Here is a 24,674-nt window from a genome sequence, read left to right on the forward strand (position 1 = left end):
TTCTAGGCATAGGGATGAGGAATGAGAGGGTTCCTGCAGCCCCACCCCCGGGAGAGGTGTGGAGGGGTAGGAGAGTCCTTTTTCTCACTTCCCCAAGTTTGGAGTATGTGCTTGGTCGTCTTCCCTTCCCAGAAGGCATTCGTCTGTTCTTCCTTTTTGCAGAAGCTGCATCCACTGAAGTTTCCTGTCACTGGATGGAAGAAAAGCCCCCTTCTTCAGCCTAGATGCTAAGGATCCTCCCACAGTCCAGTCCTAGGCATGTTTGTTCAAAAGTAAGTACCACAAAATGCTACGGATCTTAGTCTCAAATAAGTGTGTGTGCATTTAGGACAGCCCTGCTGAACACGTGGGGGTGGGGGTGGGCTTCATTCTAAGTAAACATGCCTAGGCTTGCCCTGTTAATGGGTGACTTGGAGTGGTGTGGTTTGAAAACTGATCTTCAACCTAACCTGGTGTATTCAAAGTGAAGTGGTTAAAACGGGGCTTGGCAAATCCCAGGTGCCAGGGAGCCATGACACCTAGAAACATAACTGTGATATTCAGAGGTAGTGTGGTTTAATAAAATCTGTCTTTGTCCCAGGCAACGCTGCCTGTGTTCTAAGTATGCTACCTGTAGAGGGGACAAAGAGAAGCTCATTTATCTTCCCCTTCCATAATAGCTGTCACTGAGTTGAATAATTTTGTCAAGTACTCATTATCTGGCTTCTAGATTTTTAGGCTGGCTCCTATATCCAAAGAAAACTTATCAAGGCCCGGGGTGACTTTAAAAAACCCCCAAAACACCTAGTAACCAACTCACTTTTCTTTCTCAGAAGCTGAGCTTATTGGTCATAGAGTTCTGGGATAAGGAGGAAGCTTTCCCTCCCCAAAAATAGAAGTTAAAGATCAGTTGATGAGTGGAGAAAGCTACCACTTGACAACTCTAGCCATTTTAATGTTCATAGTGATTAAAAAGTCATCTTGATGTTTAGGCATGATATAATAAAAGATGGAGTATCCCTTACAACCATTTCAGTACTTGTTTATATAAGTGAATATTGTAACTTCTGTTGGTAGATAAGTTTGGCACCTGGAGGTGGTGGTTCTTGACCTCAATTAATGCCCACGAGGGAGAAGTGGGGATAGGATGGGAGGCAGGTGGCGGCGGCAGCAACAGAACCCACTCCAAGGCCCCCTCTCCCTTGGGCCCAAATATGCCCCCCCACTACTTGATTACAGCTGCATCCCTGAGTGACAGAGTCTCTCTTCTCCCTGCTTCCTGGAGTTTAGATGCCTCTAGGCATCTCTTTTTCCTTAGAAGAGGACCTTCTGAGAAAGGGGGAGGAGAAGTTTGTTGCAGTGTCCGCTGGTAATACTATTATTATTATTATTATTATTATTATTATTATTATTACATTTATATCCCACTCTTCCTCCAAGGAGCCCAGAGCGGTGTACTACATACTTAAGTTTCTCTTTCACAACAACCCTGTGAAGTAGGCTAGGCTGAGAGAGAAGTGACTGGCCCAGAGTCACCCAGCTAGTCTCATGGCTGAATGGGGATTTGAACTCGGGTCTCCCTGGTCCTAGTCCAGCACTCTAACCACTACACCACGCTGGCTCTCTTTTCTTTGGGGAAACTTTCTCATCCTAAATCCATAAAACTGGAACCCCCTGTCCAAAAGCAGTAGGCCATTGACTGCCATGCTGGGCAGGGCTATTGTTCACGGGTGTCTGGCTGGCTCCTGTCGGGGTGGGTGGGAAGGATGTTTGGACTGGTCCAGTTGGGGAGGGGGCATGAAGTTAAGTTTCACTTAATATATGGTTCTTAATATATGGAGGAAACTCCCACTTGACAGCCTTCAGTAGGCTTGTTGTGGGCACAACTGGGTAGCTAATGTTTGTGTGTGTTGGAGCTGGGGGGAGATGGAGCACTCCGCCCAACACTCTTTCCGGACATCTACCTGTATCTGTTAATCTGTTGTTAGCTGTCGTTACGTGTTGTGAGTGTGGAACCCAGTTGTGGTGTGTCTTGTGTTCTGGATTACTGAATATGGAATTGGGATGTGGAAGAGTGAACTTGTGTGTGGTCCCAGGGGCCTCAGGCTTTGGATTTTTAGAATTATCTTCATTTTTCTGTGGTCCCTGTTCTTTTCTCCCCTGCCCACACACCCCTTTTTGTGGCACAGGTACGTGATCCTGTGTGGTTTTGAGAGAGCTCTTGGTGGTCAAAGTTTTGGTATCTTTATTTTGATCTAGAATAGGCTTATGGTGATCATGCCTTTTTAATTCTAGAGAAACAAGTGGAATTTCCCAAAGTGTATACATTCTTTTCCTATTTTTTTAATAGCCTGTGTAGGAAATGTGCAAACAAAATGCCACATTCCAGTGTGGTTTGCTTTTCCACTCATTATTCATTTTCTCTTCCTATCTGAAGGGTGTGGAGGCAACTCTTTAAAAAAGCATAACACTCTGCCCCTAAGGGGTTTAGTGTTTACGTGAGTAACAAGTTCAGGGTGTTTTCTTGAAGTAGCAATATTTCACTTTAGTAAAACCATGTGGCTTCTTTACTACTCGAAATACTCTCCCCCCATCCCGAAATACTGGTGTTTTAGCTAGAAGGCAGTAGGTGGGCAGCATCCTGATGTATGTCTCAGTGACTTGGATTTAATTGCAGTAACTAAATTGCTGTGTGTGTTTCAAAAAAGCAGCACACGTGAGGTCGAGTTGCAAAGGTGCCTTTAGAGGAGTGATGTTGGTTTCCAGGCCTGGCATCTCTAGGAAGTGCAGCTCCTTCAGCACTTCTGATTTTTAAAAGATGGTCCATTTAAATGTCTGCACAGAGATAACTGAAGCCTTCGTGGAGGTTCATCATATTTGTGGGAGGTCATAGAAACATGTTTGTTAATGAGGAATGGCTAGTAATTGTTGAAAGCAGCGGTTAAGCAAACATTAACTGGAAGTTGTTTCCTTTTACGGCGAACATTGAGAGGAATGTTTGTGCTCTTCAGGCAGTTGTGGCTAATACAATTGATGCTCTGTCTGCTCCAGTATGGCTTTGGACTTCAGTGGGATGCTGAGCCCTGAGATTCTTGGAAGAGGCCGAGAGCCATAGATTTCCTTTTGCATTCCTGGAAGCTTTCTGTTTCTTCTTAGGTTGCCTTGCTGCATTACTTAAGAGCTGGACATTACCAAAGCAAGACTCCTTGCTCTGAAGGCAGAGCTTCAGGTTAACGTTTCTCAGAATTCATAGGTCCCTTTTTAATTAATTAATAATTTTTCAGACAGGATGAACAATTCTAAAAAACATACATTGAGACACAGAAACAAAACTGATTTTTAAAAAATCCATCTTTCAGCACTGTAGGATATTTCTCTCAACTTTAGTGTATAAATACCTATCCCATTTTTCAAAACGTTTTATAGGGAAGGGTTTTCCTAGAATGGTTTTCCAAATTACTTGGAATTTGTTATGAGCTTCTCTTAAGAACACAGGAAGCTGCCCTGTGCTGAGTCAGACCATTGGTCCATCTAGCTCAGAATTGTCTTACACAGACTGGCAGTGGCTTCTTCAAGGTTGGAGGCAGGCGTTTCTCTCAGCCTATCTTGGAGATGCTGTCAGAGAGGGGACTTGGAACCTTCTGCATGCAAGCATGCAGGTACTCTTCTCAGAGCAGCCCCATCCCTAAGGGGTGGTGTAGACTAGAGAGCCAGCATTTTTTAGATTGTGAGCCCTTCGGGGCAGGGATCCATCTTTTATTATTATTATTTTTTTTATGTAAACCGCTTTGGAAACTTCTTTGTTGAAAAGTGGTAAATAAATAGTTGTTGTTGATGGTGGTGCAGTGGTTAGAGTGTTGGACTAGGACCAGGGAGACCTGAGTTCAAATCCCCATTCAGCCATGAAACTCACTGGGTGACTCTGGACCAGTCATGTATCACTCAGCCTAACCTAAATGTGAAGATAAACATAACCATGTAGACTGCTCTGGGCTCCTTGGAGGAAGGGCAGGATATAAATGTAAAAGTAAATAGGTAAATAACTATCTTCCAGTGCTCACACATGTAGTCTCCCATCCAAATGTAAACCAGGGCAGACCCTGCTTAGCAAAGAGGATAATTCATGCTTGCTACCACAAGGCCAGCTCTTCTCCCCTTCATATGCTCCTTAGTAATAATAATAATAATATTTCGATTTCTATACTGCCCTTCCAAAAATGGCTCAGGGCGGTTTACAAAGAGAAATAAACAAACAAGATGGCTCCCTGTCCCCAAAGGGCTCACATTCTAAAAAGAAACTTAAGACACACACCAGCAACAGTCACTGGAAGTACTGTGCTGGGGGTGAACATGAGCCAGCTGGGCGATGAAGTCTCAGTGTGATTTTTGACAAGGTCTGTGGCCCTAGGAGTGGGAAATAGGCGATAGCATTTCAAGACTTTCAGCTTTCATTGTGTTCTCCTGCTTTTATTGTCCTGACCATCAGGCCTGCAGCAGCCAAACATGCAGTTGGTGTTTTAAAAGCTTTTAAAAGTTTTAAAAACACAAAAACTACTATAAAATCCTTTCAGTGTTGTCACAGGAATGGAAATGGACAAGATTACTCCATGGAGAGGGCGCAACAGTTGGTCCGTTGGCCCCCTAACCCTTTCCTCTGTGCAAAATGTCTGTAACTTTAGCCTAATCATTTGCAGGGAGGGAGGGAGAAGCAAGCAAGCTGTAAAGGCCACTGTGCTGCTGCCTCTTTCCATCTCTAGGGCCGTAGATGTTGCCAAAGACCACTTTGAACATTCTTCCCCTGACATGGTTCTGATGGCCAAAATTTGTGGGCCTGGCTCCTGGACTCTCTCTCAAAAGAAGTCTTCTTCCCACCTGCACCCAAAAGCAATACATCACACGCCGATAAGAATCCTTACATTCTTTAGCCCCAGACCTCTTCCATTTGGTCCTGGCATTGTACTGCTTTTTGTCAGGCCCCACAATTACTGGGCAGCTGCCGTAATTGGGGTGTGTGTAGCAATTTGAGAGAGATGTTCAGGAAGGGGCGGGGGCACTGGGAATGCATCTCGAGCCCAAGGGCTGCAGCCAAGTGGCATAGAGTAGCTGCATGTAATTACCATAATTTGTAGGTCATTTTCACGGATGTGGCAGATGCCAAGCCACAACAAATAGATACGCTGTGCTCCCGCAATATCCATGGTTTTGAAGTGTTAACCCACAAATGCAAAAACAAGTCTGACCTGAACAGGCTCTAGAGATCACAACGCCAGAATCAACCGTATCCCCCTGCCCCCCCCCGCCCCCACTTTTCTGAAGCTGTAGTGTGAACACCAGAGCCATCCGGAAGCCAAACTGAGGGGTCATTTTTAACATTTCTGGGTGGTGGTCCATGGGGTAGATGTTGGGTGTTCTCACATCTGCCTGCTGCTTTCTGGACATGTTGCTCTTCTGGCCTTTTCATATCGTAGCAGAGACTCTGCTTGCTGTTGTAGGGTCTCCCCTGAGGCCTCTTTCTCTCCGAAGGGGTCAGCCTGTGCCTGGCTTGCACCACTTCAAGCTTCAGGTGGGGGCTCATGTGACGGCATCCTCCTTCAGACAAGCCAGAATCCTTGCAGGCAGGAAGATTGCTCCCCGGGGACAAAGCGAAGCTAGAACATATATTCCTGGCAGGCGAGTTTCCTGGGTGCAGAGATTTATTTTATTGTACTCTTTAAGCTTTCAAACTTGTCTCTTGACATCCCATTAGGCAGCACTCTCCTCACAATCCCTCCTAAAGAGCTCCTTTATCTGCTTTCTGCTAGTGAATTTTTATTATCTGGGGGAGTTATGGAAGGGCATCTTGTCCTGGGAGCCCCAACATGCCGCCTGAAGTGGTGAGCCCAGGCACGGGGTTGTCATCTGCTCTATCTGCTTGCCCTGTGACTGGTTCATTGTGATCTGAGGCCACTCTGCCTGAGTTTGCCTGCCTGCCTGCCATGGTTGGTTTCCCCCCAGCATAGCAGCCCTTCCGGTTCATTCATTTTCACACGTATCTCCTGCTCTTCCTCCAAGGAGCACAGAGCAATGGATATGGCTGAGTTGAGCCTCTCATCCACCCTGTGAGGTAGGTTAGGCTGAGAGAGAAGCCCAGAGACACCTAGTGACTTCCATGGCTGAATGAAGGGGATTTGAACTTGGGTCCCTCTGCTCCTGGTCCAGTGCTCTGACCACTACACCACCATGCGCTAGATGCTTTTCTCTGCCAGAATGAGCAACAGGACAATGAAGGAGCTGCTGGAGCAAATTCTTCTTCTGCTGAGCACAGGGTCAGACTAGAACAGTGTGTCCTATCCCTTTCATTCAGAGGCATATTGGAATTAAACACTGGGGTACCCTGCCCACCCACCCCAACAGTCGCAGCCACTGCATGATTTAAGCCGTGCCCCCCCCCCCCCCCCCCGGTGAGTGCCCAAAGTGGGGAAATTGAACTCCTTGCTTCAGGAGGAGCCGACTAACCCCTTAATGCCCAGCGAAGGATGCATCCCCCCTGGTGCACACAAGAGAGAGTTGGCTCCAAACGTGGGAAAAGGCTTCACTTCTGGAGCTGACTAAGGGAGAGTTGGTGTGGCCCAGGGGGCCAGTGTCTTGCTGCACACTGGTGGTTGCATGGGTGGTCACATGGACACTGGGGTCGCATGGCGTTGCCCGTGCTCATGTCCTTTAGGCTGCAATCCTAAACAGACTTAGCTCTGTTGGACACCCTGGGACTTGCTTTTGAATAAAATGCATAGGGTTGTCCTGCTAGTTGCTTGGGGCACCTTCCTTATGAGGCTAGGCTACAGCGTCTGGGGCTCTTTACCTTGGAAAAGAGGCGACTAAGGGGAGACATGATTGAGGTGTATAAAATTATGCATGGACTGGACAGGGTGGGCAGAGAAATTTTTCTCTCTCACACACAACACTAGAATCAGCACATAATTAATATATGGAATTCTCTGCCAGGGGATGTGGTATGCTCGCCACCAGCTTGGGTGGCATCGAAAGGGGCTTAGAGGAATTCATGGAGGACAGGTCTGTCAATGGCTACTAGTCTGGTGGCTGTGGGCCATCTCCAGCCTCAGAGGCAAGATGCCTCTCATTACCAGTTGCAGGGGAGCAAGAGCAGCAGGAGAGAGGATGTGCACATACCTCTTGCCTGTGGGCTCCCCAGAGGCATCTGGTGGGCCAGTGTGTGAAACGGGATGCTGGACTAGATGGGCCTTCCTGGGCCTGATCCAGCAGGGCTGCTGTTCTGCTCTTCTGTTCTTAACTTTGATTTAAACAGTGCTCTTTGAGTTCTGGCCAAGTGTATTTCTGTATCGGGGAACACAACAATTCCTCTGATCACATCCATGCGCTTGAATTCTGACGTGCATTAGAATCCAGCAAGGGTGTACCAGTTTTGGAGAGGGGAGGAGAAGCAATTGACGGGGAGCATCAGACTGGGTTAAGATTTGGGGTGGTTCCCTCTCTGGTAAACATGCATCTTCCCCAGGTTTCCTTTACTCCTGACTTAGGCTTATGCTCTTATAAAACCTTAGGCCCTGGAGCATGTGACTGTCCAGCCAAACCTGGGAGAACCGGACGGCTGCTGCCAGGCTCATGATCTGTCCTCTGACTGGGGAAGAGCTGTCTTCTGAACACGCTGTCAGAAAGAACCAGGTACATGTAGGGAGAGCTCCCTTCCCCTACTCGAGGGCCAAGGTCCGAATCAGTGGCGGGAGGGGAACGATATTCCTCCTTGGGCTGTATTGTGACTTCTTAGTGGGCTGTTTTGGAAGCGGCCCGGAGGCCATCCTCTCCGCCTGGAGGCTGAACTGCAGAGGTCGGTTTTTAGCTTTGTAAACTAATCAGCTTTTCTGTTGCATTGGTTACCAGTTACACTGAGAGTGTTTCCAGAACATTCTTTTAAAAAAGAAATATGCCATTTTGCATTATTGTTTGGCATAGCCATGTTAGAAAATAACTGCTCATAACTGGCATTTGATTTGTCCCAATGATGAGAGATGCCATTTGGGGGGACCCAGCAACTTCTTAAGTGGACTCACCTTCAACTCCTGTCTGTGGCTTCCAGTGGCATCTGGTGGGCCACTGTGTGAAACAGGATGCTGGACTAGATGGGCCACCTTGGGCCTGATCCTGCAGGGCTGTTCTTACGTACTAGTCTTGATGGCTGCAGGCTACCTCCAGGCCCAGAGGCAGGATACCTCCGAATATCAGTTGCAGGGGAGCAACAGCAGGAGAGGGAGGTCTGCCTTCATCTGCTTGTGGGCTTCCTAGAGGCATCTGGTGGGCCACTGTGGGAAATTGGGTGCTGGGCTAGATAGGGCCTTGGGCCTGATCCAGCAGGGCTTTGCTGATCTTCTTATGCCCTTTTCACAAGCACCACGGACCACTGAGTAGTTGTCCTCTGGCTTCCTTTTAGTTGGCATTGTAGCTGTGTCTGTTGGTTTTTTCGTTGTGTTTTTTCTGATTGCTTTAATTAGTTTGTTTGTTTGGTGTTCAGCGCCCTGGGGTCTTGGGTGATATAGAAAACGACATAGTGAAAATAAATAAGAGTAGAGATGCCTACTCTTGGACACAGCAAGCAGTCTCCTGACACCAGTAAGCAAAACTGTTTTGCACTTCCCCGGTGGTAACTAAGGGCATCTCTCTCTCTGTGGCTTTGGTGTGTGGGGAGTGTAGGCAGAGGCTTTCCCGCCTCAGACAGGCTGGTTGAGCACATTTTGCCTCCACAAGCCACACAACACCTCTGCTGTGGCACACGGTGATACTTTGGGGAAGTGTGGATTGCCGAAATCCCAGCACTGTCGCATGTCTTTGTCATCTTGGGATGTATTTGTGGCCTGCGCTTCCTGCTGCTCTTCCATGCTGGCACTCCAGGCGGCATCCGTGGAGCTCCTGGGGGGGCCTCCCATCCAGGCACTGACCAGGCAGAGACCTGCTTAGCTTCCGCAGGGTGGCTGCATCACGGGCCTTCGGACCGGGGGGGGGGGGGAGCCGGTCTGGCGAGCACAAACTGTCCCTTTCGCTCAGCAGCACCGGCCTTGGGTTGTATGCGGACGTGTGGCTACTTGTAAGAGATTCACCGGGCTGTTGTTCAGCCGTGGAGTCTCTGCCCTGCCTGCAGAAGGCCCCAGGTTTAATCCCCGGCGGCATCTTCAGGGCGGGCTGGGAGAGACTCTTGCTTTAAACCTTGGGGAGCTGCTGCCGGCCAGTGTGGACGGTCCCAGGTTCGGTGGATCTGGGGTCTGACTCGGCAGAAGGCAACTCCCCAGGGCCCTGCTCATAAATCCAGAGGGGAACAGGGGAAGCTTCCGTGGGGCAGTCCCCGAAGGAAAGGTGGCAGCAGGCCACATGATAGGGTGCACCCGTTCTTGTGTTAGACTGACTCTAGGGAGGAAGGACTAGGGCTGTCGTGGCCATGGGTGTGCTGGAAGAGCTCGTGTGTGGATTGGGGGAAAGTGCCCAGGTCGGGCAAAAACCCAGCCTAAGAAGGAAGAGTGGCGCTGTGTGTGTGTGGAATTGGGGGAATAGTAACATTGGAAATGGGTGAACTAAGAGAGGTGCCTTCCAGTATGCTCTGTAATGGGAATCCCCAGGTGTTAACTCCCATAACCCCCAGCCAAGGGCCCTTGCAGCTGGGGTGCTGGGAGTTGTAGTCAGCAACCTCTGGGAGCCCCTGTTAAGGGCCACACTGGGCCCCCCCCACCCCCCCGATTCCTTCTGATGATGCGACTGTCCACCCAGACCCTCTTCTGGGGAGGGCAGGCTCCTTGTGTCAGAGACGTGGGCTGAGAGTTTAGGGGCGGCGTCTAAGGAAGAGGGTCCCACGAGTGGCAGCCCCCCAAGGGCCGCTGCTCGGGGCAGAGGTGGGGCTGGTCTTTCTGCCGAGCCTGGCTTTACAGGCAGCCACAGCAAAGATGCTCGGGTGATTCAGTGGGAGCAGATCTGCCTTGCTTAGGTGCTCTTTCAGCCCTCACAGCATGAAGCATTGGAAGCGCAAGAGTGCAGCAGGAGAGGCTTGGAGGCCCTGTGTGTGTGTTTGTGCGTCTGTGTGTGTGTGTGGCTCCTCAAGTGATTGGGACCGGCTGGACTGACTTCTGCCTTCGGAGCTGCTCTCCTTTCTCCCACAGCCAGAAATGCAAGTTAAAAACAAACTCCTCAGAAATAATTTGCAAGGTAACGGCAACCGTCTCACCAGAGGCGTGTGCTGAACGTCAAGACTGCTGTGCCCGTTGGGTTTGTCTGCCGGGCTCTGAAGACGTTGCTCTTCTCTGAGCCCAGGAACTGCCGCCTCCTTGGCACAAGCCTCGCGCCCTCCTCCCCATCCGTGGGTGCCCGGCTGCAAACGTGACGACATGTTCTCTCCAGTGGCTCTTGGGCTGTGACTAGGTTGGACGCCCTGCCTGCACGCGTTTGCTCCTGGCAACGTGCCCCCCCGCCCCCCCTTGCTTTGGAACGAGGCTGCCGCCGCTAGCAGTGGGTCGCGCAATGCCCAGGTCCGGGGGGAGGCTGGGAGTGGTGGACTCCTGACTCTGGCTGCAGTCCTGGGCCCACTGCCGGCCTGGGAGAGCAGTCCTCCCCCTTGGCAGAGCTCCAGTCCCGGGGCTGCTTCTCCTGCTGCAGAGGCTGGGCCATGCGGGTGGGTCGGGGCTCAGTGCAGGCCTTGCTCGGGCTCCAGGAGCCAGCCCAGAAGCGGACACTGCCCCGGGGCCCCACCAAGGTCAGCTCGGCTCTCAAGCCGGCTGCCAGCCCCCGCGGCCCCTCTCCTGGCGCAGAGCTTGGGAGACAAGCGGCTCCCCCGTCGTTGGCCCTGGGAGGAGAGGCAGGCAGGCAGGCAGGCAGGCCCGGGGCCGGGGCTCTCTGCTCCTGCTCCGACAGGGTCCCTGCGGTCTCTTGTGTGGCAGTGGCCATGAGGCGGCTGGGGAGGAGGCCTGTGTGGGGCTGGGGGCCGCAGGGCCACCGGCCCCCTGGCACGTGGCTTGGTGGATGCTGGCGTTTGGAGGGGGAGGGTGCGGAGGCTCCCCCTGATCCCCTTGGCAGGTAAGCCGCTTAGCACGGAGAGCGAGAGCTGCCGGGGCGAATGTGCTCGGCAATCCCCCTGAATGCCCGCGACTAGTGCCCCGTTCCCTGGCGCCTGGCTTAGTCCTGGAGCGAGTCGGCCAGCGTGGCGTTCAAGTCCCACCTCGGCATGCACGGCCAAATCCTGCGCTGCCAGAACCCGCCTTGTGTCAAACAGGACCCCTTTGCAGGGGGACGGCTGCAAGCACCCAGCGGAGGAACGGACGTGGCCAGTGCACAGTAGGAATGGCTAGTCCCTGGGGTGGGGGCAGCATGTCTGAGGAGGGCTGAACGTGTAGGTGGGCCCGGGCGGAAGAAGAGAGGCCCCCCCCCCGCTCTGTCGAGGCTGGGAAACTCTCCTTGAGGTCTGCGTACTCTGGAATTGGACGCAGGTGCCTGGGCATCGGGGCTGGATTTGCAGCCGTCGAGGGTTTCTGGCAGAAAGGGGGCCACAGCAGACTCCCCCCCACCCCCCGGCTGTCCTTCGCTTTCATTGCAGTCCTGCTTGCTGCTGCTTCATTTGTTTAAATGGGGCTGGCGGGGAGAGAGCCCCCTTCTTGCGGCCTTTCTCACCTTGCATTGCAGGGGGGCGGGTGTTGAATATCCCCCATCCTTTAAAAAGAAAAAGAAAAGGGCCTGGCCTCTGAAACCCTTTGTGGCTTCTCCACTGGGCTGACAGGCACTGATTGTGGACATTGCTGCCGCCTCTCCTTTGGCAATGACATCCGTGCTCCAAACAACACTGATTGCACAGCGACTGGGATTAGCATCTGTGGGCTGGCCGGGCGCCAGATGCCGTCTGCCCTTTGCGGATGCAGCCGCTGGCACCAGCTGGGGGAGGCGGAGGCAGGCCCTGGGTTGGTCTGCTCTGACTGGCAGCGGCCTTTCTCAGCCCTGCCTGGAGATGCTGCCCGGGACCGAGTGAGGAACCTTCTGCCGAGTCAGCTGCTGTCTGCTGTCTTGACGGCCTGCAACCTTCCCTACAGCTCCACGGGAGTGGAAAGCTCTTCATGTCCAAATCTCCTTGCGCTGCCTGGCTTTGCGGGAGTTTGCAGCACCACGCTGCAAAAATTAGGAAGAACTCCCCATGCAAGGCGGCGGCTTCTTTCCCTAAGGCGGGGTAGGCAACTTTGGCTCTCCAGCTGCTGCTGAACTACTGCACCCATCATCCCCTGCTGAGGATGATGGGAATTGTAGTTCAGCAGCAGCTGGAGAGCCAAAGTTGCCTACCCCGCCTTAGGAGATGGGGTTGTAGCTCAGTTGGAGAGAGGGCCACGTTCTCGGCTCTTGCCTGTGGCATATCTGGTGGGCCACTGTGTGAAGCAGGAGCCTGGACCAGAGGGGCCTCCTGGGGGGCCTGATCCAGCAGGGCTGCTGCTAGGCTCATGCAGAAGATCTCGGGTTTCCTCCCTGGCAGCATCTCCGGGTGGAGATCGGAGAGACTCCTGCCCAGAACCGTGGAGAGCCACTGCCTCTCAGGGTAGAGCAGGGCTGCACAACTTTGGCCCTCCAGCTCTTTTTGGACTACAACTCCCATAATCCCCAGCCACTGTGACCTCTGGGGATTCTGGGAGTTGTAGGCCAACTTCGACAGGAGGGCCGAAGTTGTGGAGCCCTGGTGTGCAGACGGTGCTGAGCTAGATGGGCCGCTGGTCTGACTCTGTTTGAGGCAGCTTCCTTTGACGCCACCGGCGGCCTCCTCTTCAGAGCAGGTAATTCCAGTCCGACACTGTCTTGGGTGTGGCTGGATTCTCTGATGGCACCCAGGGCGGAGGAGCAACAGGAGGACACCCCACCCCACCCCAGGAAGGAGGACTGGAAGGAGGGAACTGGGGTCGTCTCCTCTGTGGATGGGCACTCTGGACCTGCAGGAGCTCTTAACTGCGGTGGGATGCCTCTGCCAGAACCGCTCTTGGCCTGCTCTGGAAAGCTTCGTATTTACAACTGTGGTGGGTTTCCTGCAAACCTAAAACGTTGCGGGAGAGGAGAGAGAGTGTGAGTTGTCCACTTTGCCAAGCAGCGTCCAGCTTCATTTCCATTTGGGTGGCAGGCCACATGTGAGCACTCTGAAGAGGTTCCCCTGCAGGGATGGGGCCCCAGCTCAGCGGATGAGCGGTAGCAAGCATCTGTGAGCCTGCCGGCAGAAGGTCCCAGATCCTCTCCCTGGCAGCTCTAAGGTGACCACGGTCCAAGCACCTTTTGGGCCGGGGGACCAGGAACTGGGTGGGAGAGGAGAGCAGGTCCTCATCCGCGTTCCACCAGCCCATGCAGCTTCCTGCTGGAGCCGTGCGTGTCCCTAGAAGCCCCAGGTGGTGTCAGCACACACATGGCCCTCGGGCTTGCTCTCCTTTTCCATAAAGTTCCCAGTCCCCTTGCCCCAAAGGTGTTCAAACTATGGTTCATGCACATTCCTATTTGGCGAAGCTGCTGCCAGTCAGTGTGGACAATTCTGAGCTGGATGGGCCAAGCCTATAAATGTAGGGAGTAGAGCTGATGTTGTGGCAGGAAGCATGAATGGTCCCTTTTGCTAAGCAGGGTCTGCCCTGGCTTGTATTTGAATGGGAGGCTACAAGTGTGAGCACTGTAAGATCTTCCCCTTTGAGGATGGGGCCGCTCTGGGAAGGGCACCTGCCTGCTTGCATGAGACAGTTCAAGGCCCCTCCCTGGCCAGACAGGGCTGAGAGAGACTCCTGCCTGCAACCCTGGAGAAGCCGCTGCCAGTCTGGGTAGACAGTACTGAGCCAGATGGACCAAGGGTCTGACTCAGTCAAAGGCAGCTTCCTATGTTCTCAAATTAGTTTCCGATGATCCTCTGCTTTCTAGGGCTGTTCAGCAAGTGGGAGATAATGACCTTTTGCAGTCTCTCCTGCATTCATATGTGTTAGCTGTCATATATGCGTAAATATTTAAATCAGGGCTTTACAAATCCCAGGCGCCAAGCAGCCAGGATAGCTAGAAATCTGAGGCATGTATACTAGGGTATTCCGAGCTATGGGATAAGATTTTTTCCTTTGCCCCTGGCAGCCCTGTTTGTGTCCCAAGTATGTGACTTGTCAAGTGGGACAGAGAGAAGCCCGCCCACCCTCTCCCTCCACAGCAACCATCACTAAGTTGGGCCGTGTCCATTGGCTGGCTCCTAGATCCCAGGAAAATCGGTCAAAGTCTGATTTCAGTGCCAGCTTCATGAGGTCTAGAAACCACGGGTGACAGAAGTGCCTGAGCTGTGTCTGCTGGGCTTCACACCCGCGCGAGGCCCACTGCTTGCTGCCTCTTGCTCCTTTGGGGGCGCTTCTGGCTCCATCCAGTCCCCAGCTGTCCTCCTCCCTGCCTGCCTGTCCCCGGTTCCCCCTTGTAGAGTGTTCTGCAGTTGACACGATGTCAGTCCCCTTAAGGAAAGCGGCTGGAGAAGCAGAATGTATCCCGAGCACTGGATTTGGCTTTGCACAGCACCGATTGTGGGCCAGTCTTGACGCCACGGAAGCCCAGGGGAGACCGACAGCTTCTCCCTAGACCTGAGCGGTCAGTGGAGACGTACTCCACTTGAGAAGGACCTTCGTGCTGCTGTCCATGAAAGGGAATTATTCAACTCATGGAATATTGTGTCATAAGTTGCTGCTGCAAAAGAGGAGCAGGGTAATGGTGTGCTGCCACTGTCCTCATCTGCATTTTTGCTGATACCAAAGTGTGCATATATCGAACTTGTGCACCTCAGACTAAACCACTCCCTCTTCTTTTCCCCCTGCACTTCTCCCCATTAAAAAGTAGCCCAGCTCTAGTTCTGGAGCCCTCATAGCTGACACATTGATTTTCCTCATCCCAGGGTTTGGAACTCATAGACTGGTTGTTGTCCTGGGGGGAGAGATCCGTCTCCAGTTACCACCGGTTCGTCTGGTGGCGACTCGGAGCGAGGCCTTCTCTGGAGCGGCTCCTGGCCTGGCCTATGGGATGCACTCCTGGCAGAGATCCGCAGTTTGGACTCATTGCCTAAAGACTGACTGGTTTGGCCAGGCCTGCCAAGGTTTTAAACATTGTTTTTAAGTGTTTTTATATTGTTTATAACCTGTTTGTTTTAAATGGTGTTTGTTTTTGTATTTTACTTGTTGTGCACCGCCCAGAGCCTTTGGATGGGGTGGTCTAGAAATGTAATAAATCAATAAATAGTAGAGCAAGTATATGTATTGTGTTCACAAGGATGGACTGCCAAGAAAACATTGCAGGTATGCATGTGCTAACTCAGCCTGGGCATGGTGAGAGTTGGGGGTTGCTTTGCCCCTTGGGGGTAATTTGTGGCTGTCTTGAGGGAGGACTCTTCAAGCTGAGAAATTTCCCGTTTTTGTCCAAGCCCTCCCCCCCCCCCGCTCCTCCTTGCTAACAAGTTCCATGTGCTCTGCCCACCTGGGGGTCCATTAAGTGCCCTCCAGTCTGTCTTGCACATAGGTTTGTGTCAATCACTATTCCCCCGCCCCCCCCCCCCGAAAGGAAAGCTGGTAGAATTGGTCAAAAGGGAGATTCAGGCTTATTGTCTGCACCAGTAGGACTGTTTCCATTCTGGAAACAGACGGTTTAATAGTGTGTTTCTTGGTTCATCTTCACAGCAAGTGTGTAAGGAAGGCGGTATGTGACTCCAAGTTCTGCACCCCCAAAAGGGTCCACCCTGGTTTGCATTTGGGTGGGTGGCTGGCTACCGGTGAGCACTGCAAGATCTTCCCCTGAGAGGATGGAGCCACAGCTGAGTGGCAGAGCATCCGCCTGGCATGCAGAAGGTCCCCGGTTCCCTCCCTGGCAGTGTCTCCCGGGAGGGCTGGGAAAGACCCCTGCCTGAATCCTTGGAGAGCTGCTGCCAGTCGCTATTACCGTGCCTGGAAGGTGTGGACTACGTCTGTAGCGGACTCCCAAGCAACGCCCAAAGAGTCTGATTTGGTTACGGGGGTATTTTGTGTCTTCCCGACACGATAATAAATATACAAGGCTCTGGAGGCCATGGCCAACCCCTCCTGTATCCTACCCAAGACAACCCCAGGGCTCTGTGGGCGCCAGGAGTCGGCACTGCCTTGACGGCACACTTTGGGAGACGCTCTCTTGCCGGTGGGCATATGGAAATGTGCTCCCCTCATGGCGAAAGGGGCAAAATGCCTGCTTCCATCACCCTGGGAGTTGCCCCTGTGGAGTAAGTAGGGCCCCCCCCCCCGTCGCGCCTTCCTTCCTTCCTTCCGGCTTCCTCCGTCTGCATGCAGCAGCCCCCCCCCCGTCATTGTGTGCTGCTTTCCCGGATACTTTGCCCAGTCATCTGAGCTTCCTCCTGCCGACCCCCCCCCCCCCGCTCTCTTCCCCTTGCCTCAATCTCAGTTCTTCTTTTTTTCCTTTCAAAGCACAACTCACTACGATTAAATCACATGATGGTCATTGGGCAGTTTGGGGGGTTGAATTTCTAAATCAGCCAGCTCCACCAGACTTGACTGCAGCCAAGCTGCTGCTCCAAGCGTGTGCTGGCGCCACGGCCAGACGGTCCTGATGCTCAGCTATGCAGCTGGATAAAGCCAGAGCTGGAGTTGCAGCCGGCCACGGCTAATGCCGTGTCTCACAACAATGGGTGGATGGCCACTTGGGGCTTTTAAATTATTATTATCTTTTTAAAAAAGCGGGGTGGATATGTCTGGATGTTCAGTGTGGCAGGATATCTTTGGGTACGTATCCTGGAGAGGAGAGTTGGTCTGGTGGTCGCAAGCAGGACTTGTCCCCTTAGCTAAGCAGGGTCCACCCTGGTTGCATATGAATGGGAGACTGGAAGTGTGAGCCCTGCAAGAGATTCCTCTCAGGGGATGGAGCGTTCCAAGTCCCCTCCCTGGCAGCATCTCCAAGGTAGGGTTGAGAGAGATTCCTGCCTGCAACCTTGGAGAAGCTGCTGCCTGTCTTTGAAGACAATACAGAGCTAGATAGACCAAGGGTCTGACTCAGTATATGGCAGCTTCCTATGTTCCTAGACGACTATCTGGTAGCTAATATAAGATGACTGGTTTACATTCTCCAGGATAGTTAGGTGATGTGCATGCTCGTAAGAATGTATTTATTATTTCCTTATTTTATATACAGCCCATCCAAAAAATGCCTCAGGGCAGTTTTAAAACCATTTAAAGTTTTAAGGTACAACGTATTTTAAAAAGATTAAAATGGCATAAAGTGGGTCTTTATGGCTCTCTTGAAAGCCTCCAGGGTTCCTGTGCGGAGCGTGTTCCACAACCTAGGAGCAACTACAGAGAAGGCCCAGCCCCAAGTAGCTGCCAGACAACAGGCAAAATTGCATTTTGCTTGGATTCCATGGTTTTGTTTTGGTGGTGGCTGAGGACGTTTTGTTGACTGTGGGGAGAGGCAGAAATTGGTCTGAAGCACCACAGCAAGCCCTGGGACATCTTCTTTCCCTTTCTGTGGATGAGCCTCTCCTGCTCCAGGACTGGAAGGATGACATTCCCGTCCTCTTCTGGTCTGCTCCTTGCAGCCTGTTCCCAGCAGCTAAGTGTGTCCCACAGTGAATGCTGCATGTGGGGTTCCAGAGGGGTTGGATCTCTTCAAGAGGGAGCCCTTGGAAGCTCTGGCTCTGCAGGCTCCCCCCGCCGCCCCGGCTTCCCTCTGCCCTCCGAATGAGGCTTTCCCCAGCCCGCCTGCCCCAGGACACGAGCCAGTCTGCTGTGGCTGAGTTGCTCCGAGTTCAGACTTCCTGCTTTCCAAGCTGATGGCACCCCCACAATGTCCTTCCTGGTGCACCACTTTGGCACCGGCTTGCTCGCTGGTGCCCCAGGAGTGGGCGGTGGTCCCTCCAGTGGAGGTGGGGCAGTTCTTGGAGCCAGGGGTCCTTCGCAAGACGGCAGCTTCCGCCAGGCCCCCGTTGGCATGGGGTTGACCTGGGTCCACCATTTTTGAGAGGCAGTGCCAACTGACTGAGTCACTCTGCAGCTTAATCCCAGGTGTGGGGCGGGGGTGGCTGGAACGGTTCCTGCATCTTCTCCGAGGCACTGGCTCCAGGTGGAGCTCTCCCTTTCAAGAACCGTTGGGAGGGTGAGCTGTGAACGCCTCCTATGCTCTCTAAATCCATGCGACCTTTTGGGGCTCTCTCAGCTGTTGGGAGGGCAATGGGGTGCTGGTGTATCCTCTTATACTTCCATTCTGCTGTTCCTCCCAGGAGCCCAGAGCAGTGTACATGGTTGTGTTCATCTTCACAGCAACCCTGCGAGGTAGGTTAGGCTGAGAGAGAAGTGACTGGTCCAGAGTCACCCAGTCAGTTTCGCGGATGAACTTGGGTCTCCCTGGTCCTAGTTCAACACTCTAACCCACGAGTGGGCCAACCTGAACTACCACTGCCATCATCTCCAGACACAATAAACTGTGGAAGCTGTAGTTCAACAGCAGCTGGAGGGCCAGGTTTACCATGCCCCCCCCCCCGCTCTAACCACTACCCCATGCTGGCTCTTGACTCTGAAGAGGGTCTTCACTACCCCCTCCTGTTGGTGAGCATCTACCCAGCCACCAGTGTTCCCTCTAAAGGGATTCCCAGATGATGTTGACCCTAACCCCATTGCAGCTGGGGATTCTGGGAGTTCTAGTCAACAACATCGGGGAATCCCTGTGAGAGGGGAGGTTGCTACCCACTTGTGCCGCTGATGGTGTGATACGATGGTTTAGTCTCCTGTGCTCTCTCTTGGGACCCTCGAAGCACGCCTGTGGGTCATGGAAGTAGCATTTCCCCCAGTGGGTGTTTTGGAAAGCTCAGGGCAGCGTGAGGACTGGCTTCGTGCTCCTGGCTGCTGCTCCCTCCCCGGATGGCTTCTGCATTCTGAGCTGTGTGGTATGTTGGCGGGGTCCTTTTCTGGCTGGCAGGAACTTGGCAGCAGCTGCACCTGGATGTGCCAGGTGGCTCTAAAAATTGTCCTTGGTTTGCAACAGAATAAGGACGGGGGGCCTCCCCTCCCAAGCTGCAGTTATGCGCTTGCTCCACAGAGAGAGGCTTCCGTCTGGTTCCAGTTCCTCCTTTTCTAAGCAGTCCGCCCTGGAATGAGCTCTCCTCTGGGATGGCTTCTCTGGCCCCTGGAAGCCCCGCCACCTCTTCGCGGCTGCCGCTGCCATCGAGAGGAGAGGCCCCTGCGTTGCCATTCCAAGGCACATCAGGGCCCGGTTAGAACAGGGGGATGTGGGCGTAGGGATGAGAGGATGGCCTAGTCTGGCTCCATTGCTGTGGCTGTCGGCTCTGGAACATAGGAAGCTGCCTTCGATCAAGTCAGACCATTGGTCCACATCGACTTGGGATGTGCAGAACCAGCCCGCTGCGAACTGGGCCGGTTCGAGTGGTTCAGTGGTGAGCCGGTTCAAGCTGGTTTGATGGACTGAACCGGTCTGCATACCCACTGATCGTGAGCGCTGAGGTGACTTGCTAATTGCAAGTCTTGTAGCCAGATAGTCTTGGCCTTGGCCTCTGTGGGGTGTTCTAAGCAGCCAGCAAGTGCACCTCTTTAAGAAAGAAAGCAAGAAACCGCCTCTCAAATAGTTCTGGGAAGACTAAATTCCCCTCCCCTCCCCACCCCCCGCCAGTCATTCGTGGAGAAATGTCGCCAGGGCTGTGGTGTGACTTGATTGCAGAACTGTCTGCAAGGCGACTCAGTCCAAAATAGTAAGGGAGAGTTCAGTGTTTGTCACAGCAGATGTTCCCACTGCTGGCACCTGGTTCACTGCTGCGTGTTTACAGACCAGCCGAGGTGGAGGAGAGGACTGGAAATGCTCCTCTCTGCCTCGGCAGGAGGCCAGGCTTGTCCTGGGAGCTTTCTGCTTTCCCGAGTTGAATCAAGAGATTGAATCAATGCAATCTCTAGCCAGGCAGACATGGCGGGGTTTTGTGGGTCATTTTCTTCACATATGAAAAGTTCACTGGGAAGTATTTTTACAGTGTCACTCTGGCATGATGCATATTTCTTGCAAGATAATGCCGTTGGGTGTGGCAAACTGCAAAAGCTCGCTCCAAGGTAGCTGACACAAGCAGGTCTTCAGCATGCAAATGAAATAGTTCCTATGCGGAATCATGGCAGCTTCCGCTCTGTCAAGAAGGAAAGTGAGAATTGGGCTTGGCCACAATCACCAACATGCGCGCGCGTGTGTGTGTGTGTCTTGCCTACAGTGAAGAACATTTTGGACTCCTAGGGTTGGAGAGCTGCTGGTGGTATTATGATTATTAATAAACCTTGTTAGCCACCCCATCACAAATTGTTCTCTGGGCAGCGCACTCTTGCAGTAGTGAGCATGAATTATCCCCTTTGCTAAGCAGGGTTTGCCAAGCTGTGCATTTGGATGGGTGACTACAGATGAGCGCTGTAAGAGATTCTCCTTCGGGGGTGGCTGAGCTTCTGCTTTGCAGGCAGAGGGTCCCCGGTTCAGTCCCTGGCAGAGTCTCCAGGTAGGGCTGGGAGAGACCCCAGCCTGAAATTTCAGAGAGCTGCCGCCCTTCAGTGTAGCCCAGTTATCTTGTCTGTTTTTCAAGCAGGGGCCACTTGGGCCAGAAACCTTCAGGGTGAGTGCCTTTTCCCAGCGTGCTGGGTGGGGGCGTTAAGGGAGGGCTCAATCCCTCCTGCGATCTCTAGGAGGGGAGTCCTGGGGAGAAGGGCTGCACTTCCTAGCACTACACTGCGCAGGCCTCCCAAGATGGTGCAAGGCTCAAGAGGGCTCCTTCGAGGAGCTCCCACCCCCCCCCCGCAGTGCTCAGGAAAGTGCCGCCCTGTACGGTGGGGGTGGTTGCCTCTGCAGAGTCTTGAGCTTTGGCCGAAGCTCCCCAGAGGCCCCATCAAGACCCCAGGAGCTGCCTTGAGGGCTGAGATGGACTGCCACTGGGTCTCGACCTGCAGCCAGTCATGAGGTCGGTGGGCCAGTGTGGTCTGGCTGGGTAGAAGGCAGCTTCCCGTGTCCCTCTGGGTGCGGGTGCAGTCTGTCCCGTCCAGCCACTCTCCTGCCACTGGCCCCCTTCCTTCCGGCAGTCCTGGCCTCTTGCTGGCAGCTCCTGTTAGCCGAGGGCATTCTTGGGTTCTGTTCCTCAGTGCCACCCCAAGCCTTCTATCCTGCTGTTCCTCCATGGGATTCACCGTCGTGCTGCTGGGTTTCCTAGGCAGCCTCCCTTCCAAGCACTGACCAGACCCTGGCCTGCTTAGCTTCCGCGGCTTTCTGACTGTGCTCCTTCTCCGCTGGGGTTTCCATTCGAGGTCGGAAGCGGAAGTGCTGGGGTGCTGTCAGCCCCCGCCCCAGCTGTACTACCTACTACACGGCAGACTTAAAACCAGGGTGGTCAGAATTCTTTCTAGAAAATATACTTTTGTTACGGGAGAGGCTATATAGTCAAACCCTAACACAGCATCTGAAAGCAGAAGATAACTCAATAGGCTTGATTACGGTCATTGACCAGTGCATGTATACAGAAATAAAGAATAGAATAAAGCCTCTTGGCGTGAGCTTTGTACATGCTCCTTTGTCCTTGGATCGCTGATGTCTAAGCCATTCCCCTTGTTTCCACAGCATCATCCCATGGAGAGACCAGGCCTTTGGGAGGAGAGTCGAGAGAGGCCGTGCAATGCCTTCCGCTGCTTTTGAGGAGATGACGTAAGTCCTCCGGGCTGCCTGCTACGCTCTCCTAGATGAGTCTCGGACAGTTTTGCTCTGCTGCCAGCAAAGGGGAACGCCTTTCCCACGGGCAAGGTTGAAGTGGACCTTTTCCAATGGAAAGAGCATCTCTTGGGGGCATCTCGGGTGGAGGGAAGGGATGTGAGAGGCTGCTGAAAGGCCATTTGACTCAGGGGGGCCACTGTGGTGTTCTGAGCTGCTCGGTGTGGCTCTTCTTAGAACCCGGAAGTCTCTGGTTTGCTGGACTAAATCTAAAAATGTAACGGCAGACAGTTGCACCTTTCCCAGCCTTTATCCTGGATTGGCAGTGATGGCCGTTGGCTTAGATAGCTTTGAGAGAGCCGGGGAGGTGGGAAGCTGCCTTCTACCAAGTCAGACCCTTGGTCCATCTAGCTCAGTATTGTTGTCTCCACTGACTGGCCGTGGCCTTCCAAGGTTTCAGGCAGGAGTCTCTCCCAGTCCTTCCTGGAGATGCCGCCAGGGCTTGAATCTGGAGCCTGCTTCAAGACTGGGCTCTCAATCCAGGTGAGGGCAGATGCCCCCCAGCTTGTGCCTGCCCCACTTTGGTTCAGCAATGAACCAGACTATCGCTTGGGTGTGAGAGACGAGAGCTCAGCTCTCACCCAAGAGTGGTTTCCAGTGGAATTCGGCAACTTCCATTTCCAGTTGAACATGAACTCTTCTGCGGCAGCCAGTGCTGGGCAATTCAAGTTTGCCTCGAGAGATGTGAATAGAGCACCTTGCCTAATTGGTGCCACAGTCTTGCAGTCCAAATGGCAGATTTGAACCGGAACTGGAAGACAGTTGGTCTCCTCCCTGTGTTCTTGCCTCTGCCATGAACCCATTTGGTGGCCATGGGCAAGTCTCAGTGCCTTCACCTGAACATCATTTAAATCCCAAGAACAGTGTTCTCTGTAACAAGAAACCCCAGATGTTGACTACATCTCTCAGCATCCCCAGCTGCAATAGCCTTTGGGAGTTGTAGTCAACATCTGGGATTCTGTTACAGTGAGCACACTCTGTGAAGCATTGCTAAGAAATCAAAACTGCAGTGGTTAGAAGTGTGGTAGAAGTTGGTTCTCTTGCAGAGGGCACCAGAACTACTGCAGGTTTTGGTGGCTTGTGGGTGGCGCCAAAGTCCAAGCGACTGGCTGGTTCCTTCCTCCTTCCCCCTTCCCCCCCATATACCTGGGAATGTGGGAGTTGTCCGACCTTACATTTGCATGTGAATCATGCAGGCTGTGATCACTTTATACATCTTCTGCTGGCCTCTGGCCATAATCAAGAAATCCGTTCACTTTTTACATCAGTATCCCCCAAACCGAGTAATCAAGAATAAAAGAGCCATTTGGAGTGGGCATGACCTGCTCATAACGGGTGATGGCAAAGCAGGACAAACGCTGTATGCCAGCACTGGAGAACTCTTTCCTGTAGCCAGCAAGGCTCTCCCAGCTGCCGCGTCCAGATCTGTGTGTGAATTCCAGTTCTGCAGCTCGGAGTTGGAGTCTTCCTTTCAAACATTTTTGACGACGTATGGCAGCTTTTCTGGCCTGATACAGAATGTCCAGAGGAGTTGAAATGCTCCCCCGCCCAGCTTCCAAGTCAATACCTACTTGAAATCCACACACAGATCTGGCAGTATCCGAATTGGGCTCCGTAGAGATTGGGAGGGGCTTTCTCACTCGAGGAAGTCCCTCTTTGGGTGCTGAGGTCCACTATGAGTCTCGCTTTGCCACTTCACTAAGAAGGGGACGTGGGCCCTTCCTCAGTCAGGCTGGCCTACCCTGATGGGCTGTATCTTCTTTTCTTACTTGAGTTGCAAAAGAGTGTTTGGATTCCAGTTGAACTGATCTTGAGTCTTTTCTTCACCCTCCACACCCCCAGGTTGGCTGCCTCCCACTGATGGCATGTTGAGTCCCACCGCATCGCAGTGGAGCGGGTGTGTGGTAGCGAGGGGGCTGCTCTAACGGCTGGGGGTGCACCAATATGGGCCAGTGTGTCACCAAGTGCAAGAACCCTTCCTCCACGCTTGGCAGCAAAAATGGCGAGCGGGAGTCCAGCAAGGCTCACGGCAAGCGGAGCACCGCCCACAAGGAAGAGCACAGCACGGCCAGTGGGAAGTCCTCCGGGGACATCCTGGTCAACGGGACGAAGAAGCTGGAGGCTGCCGTAGAGGCCAGCCAGCCGCCCACCTCCTCTGGGGACGCCAAGAAAGACCCGGCTGCTGGCGCCGAGGAGTCCTCCCTCCACAGGACTGAGGAGTTATTCAGGAGGTACAAAGACCAGCGCGAAGATGCCATCTTGGAGGAAGGCATGGAGCACTTCTGCAACGACCTCTGCGTCGACCCCACTGAATTCAAGGTGCTCGTCCTGGCGTGGAAATTCCAGGCGGCGACCATGTGCAAGTTCACCAGGTGGGTTCACGGCCGCTTCAAGAGTAGCACGTGTTTGTCGGCCTTGGCTCTCTTTGTCAAACCCAGCGACACTCTGCTGCGGGCGGCTTGTTTGCAATTCTGCGGTTGCAGCTAGGTGGCCACACTGCCGGGGCCGCCCCACTGCAGCCAGTGTGGAAAGCTGAGCTTGACGGGGGCTGGGCTCTGAGCCTGTTTCGGATTCGGACCCTCTGCTGTTGCTGCTGGGCAGGATTTGGCCATCATTGCTTGGTGTGGAGCAGAAAGGGGCTCTTGGCATGTTCTTAGCCCTGCTGGGCAGGGCAGGTTTTAGCTGGGGAACTGGTGACTGGCAGTGTGTGCTGTTGGAGCAAGTGCAGCCCTTGAGGGGCAGCGTTGAGGTTGCTGGACTCTGAGGCCGGTTTCTCTCTGAGGCGGTGAACCTGGCTCTGGGCTGCTTTGCTCCTGGGCGCTCCTGGGGGCGTGGCAAGATGGAAGGATCTTCCACACAGAAAATGGGTATCTCATGGAGGCGGCCAGCCAGAACCTCTGGTTCATCAAGTAGCAAGTGGGAGTCCA

At 53.2% G+C, this 24,674-nt stretch overlaps 1 protein-coding gene across 4 annotated transcripts in view; it reads left to right on the plus strand.

Annotated features, from left to right (window-relative positions):
• Positions 1-24,674, plus strand: part of DCUN1D3 (defective in cullin neddylation 1 domain containing 3) — a 31,555-nt gene that overhangs the window by 1,104 nt on the left and 5,777 nt on the right. For 2 of the 4 annotated variants that reach the window (XM_053276400.1, XM_053276399.1), the window contains exons 2-5: positions 163-272; positions 7,539-7,659; positions 21,601-21,684; positions 23,590-24,119. In XM_053276400.1, the coding sequence (XP_053132375.1) occupies positions 23,692-24,119 (428 nt within the window). In that variant the 5' untranslated portion in view covers positions 163-272; positions 7,539-7,659; positions 21,601-21,684; positions 23,590-23,691. The remainder of the gene's footprint in view (positions 1-162; positions 273-7,538; positions 7,660-21,600; positions 21,685-23,589; positions 24,120-24,674) is intronic. The other 2 variants (XM_053276398.1, XM_053276397.1) reach the window with 1 other exon arrangement.

This window comes from Hemicordylus capensis, chromosome 13, assembly GCF_027244095.1.
Source record: "Hemicordylus capensis ecotype Gifberg chromosome 13, rHemCap1.1.pri, whole genome shotgun sequence".
NCBI classification, from domain to species: Eukaryota; Metazoa; Chordata; class Lepidosauria; order Squamata; family Cordylidae; genus Hemicordylus; species Hemicordylus capensis.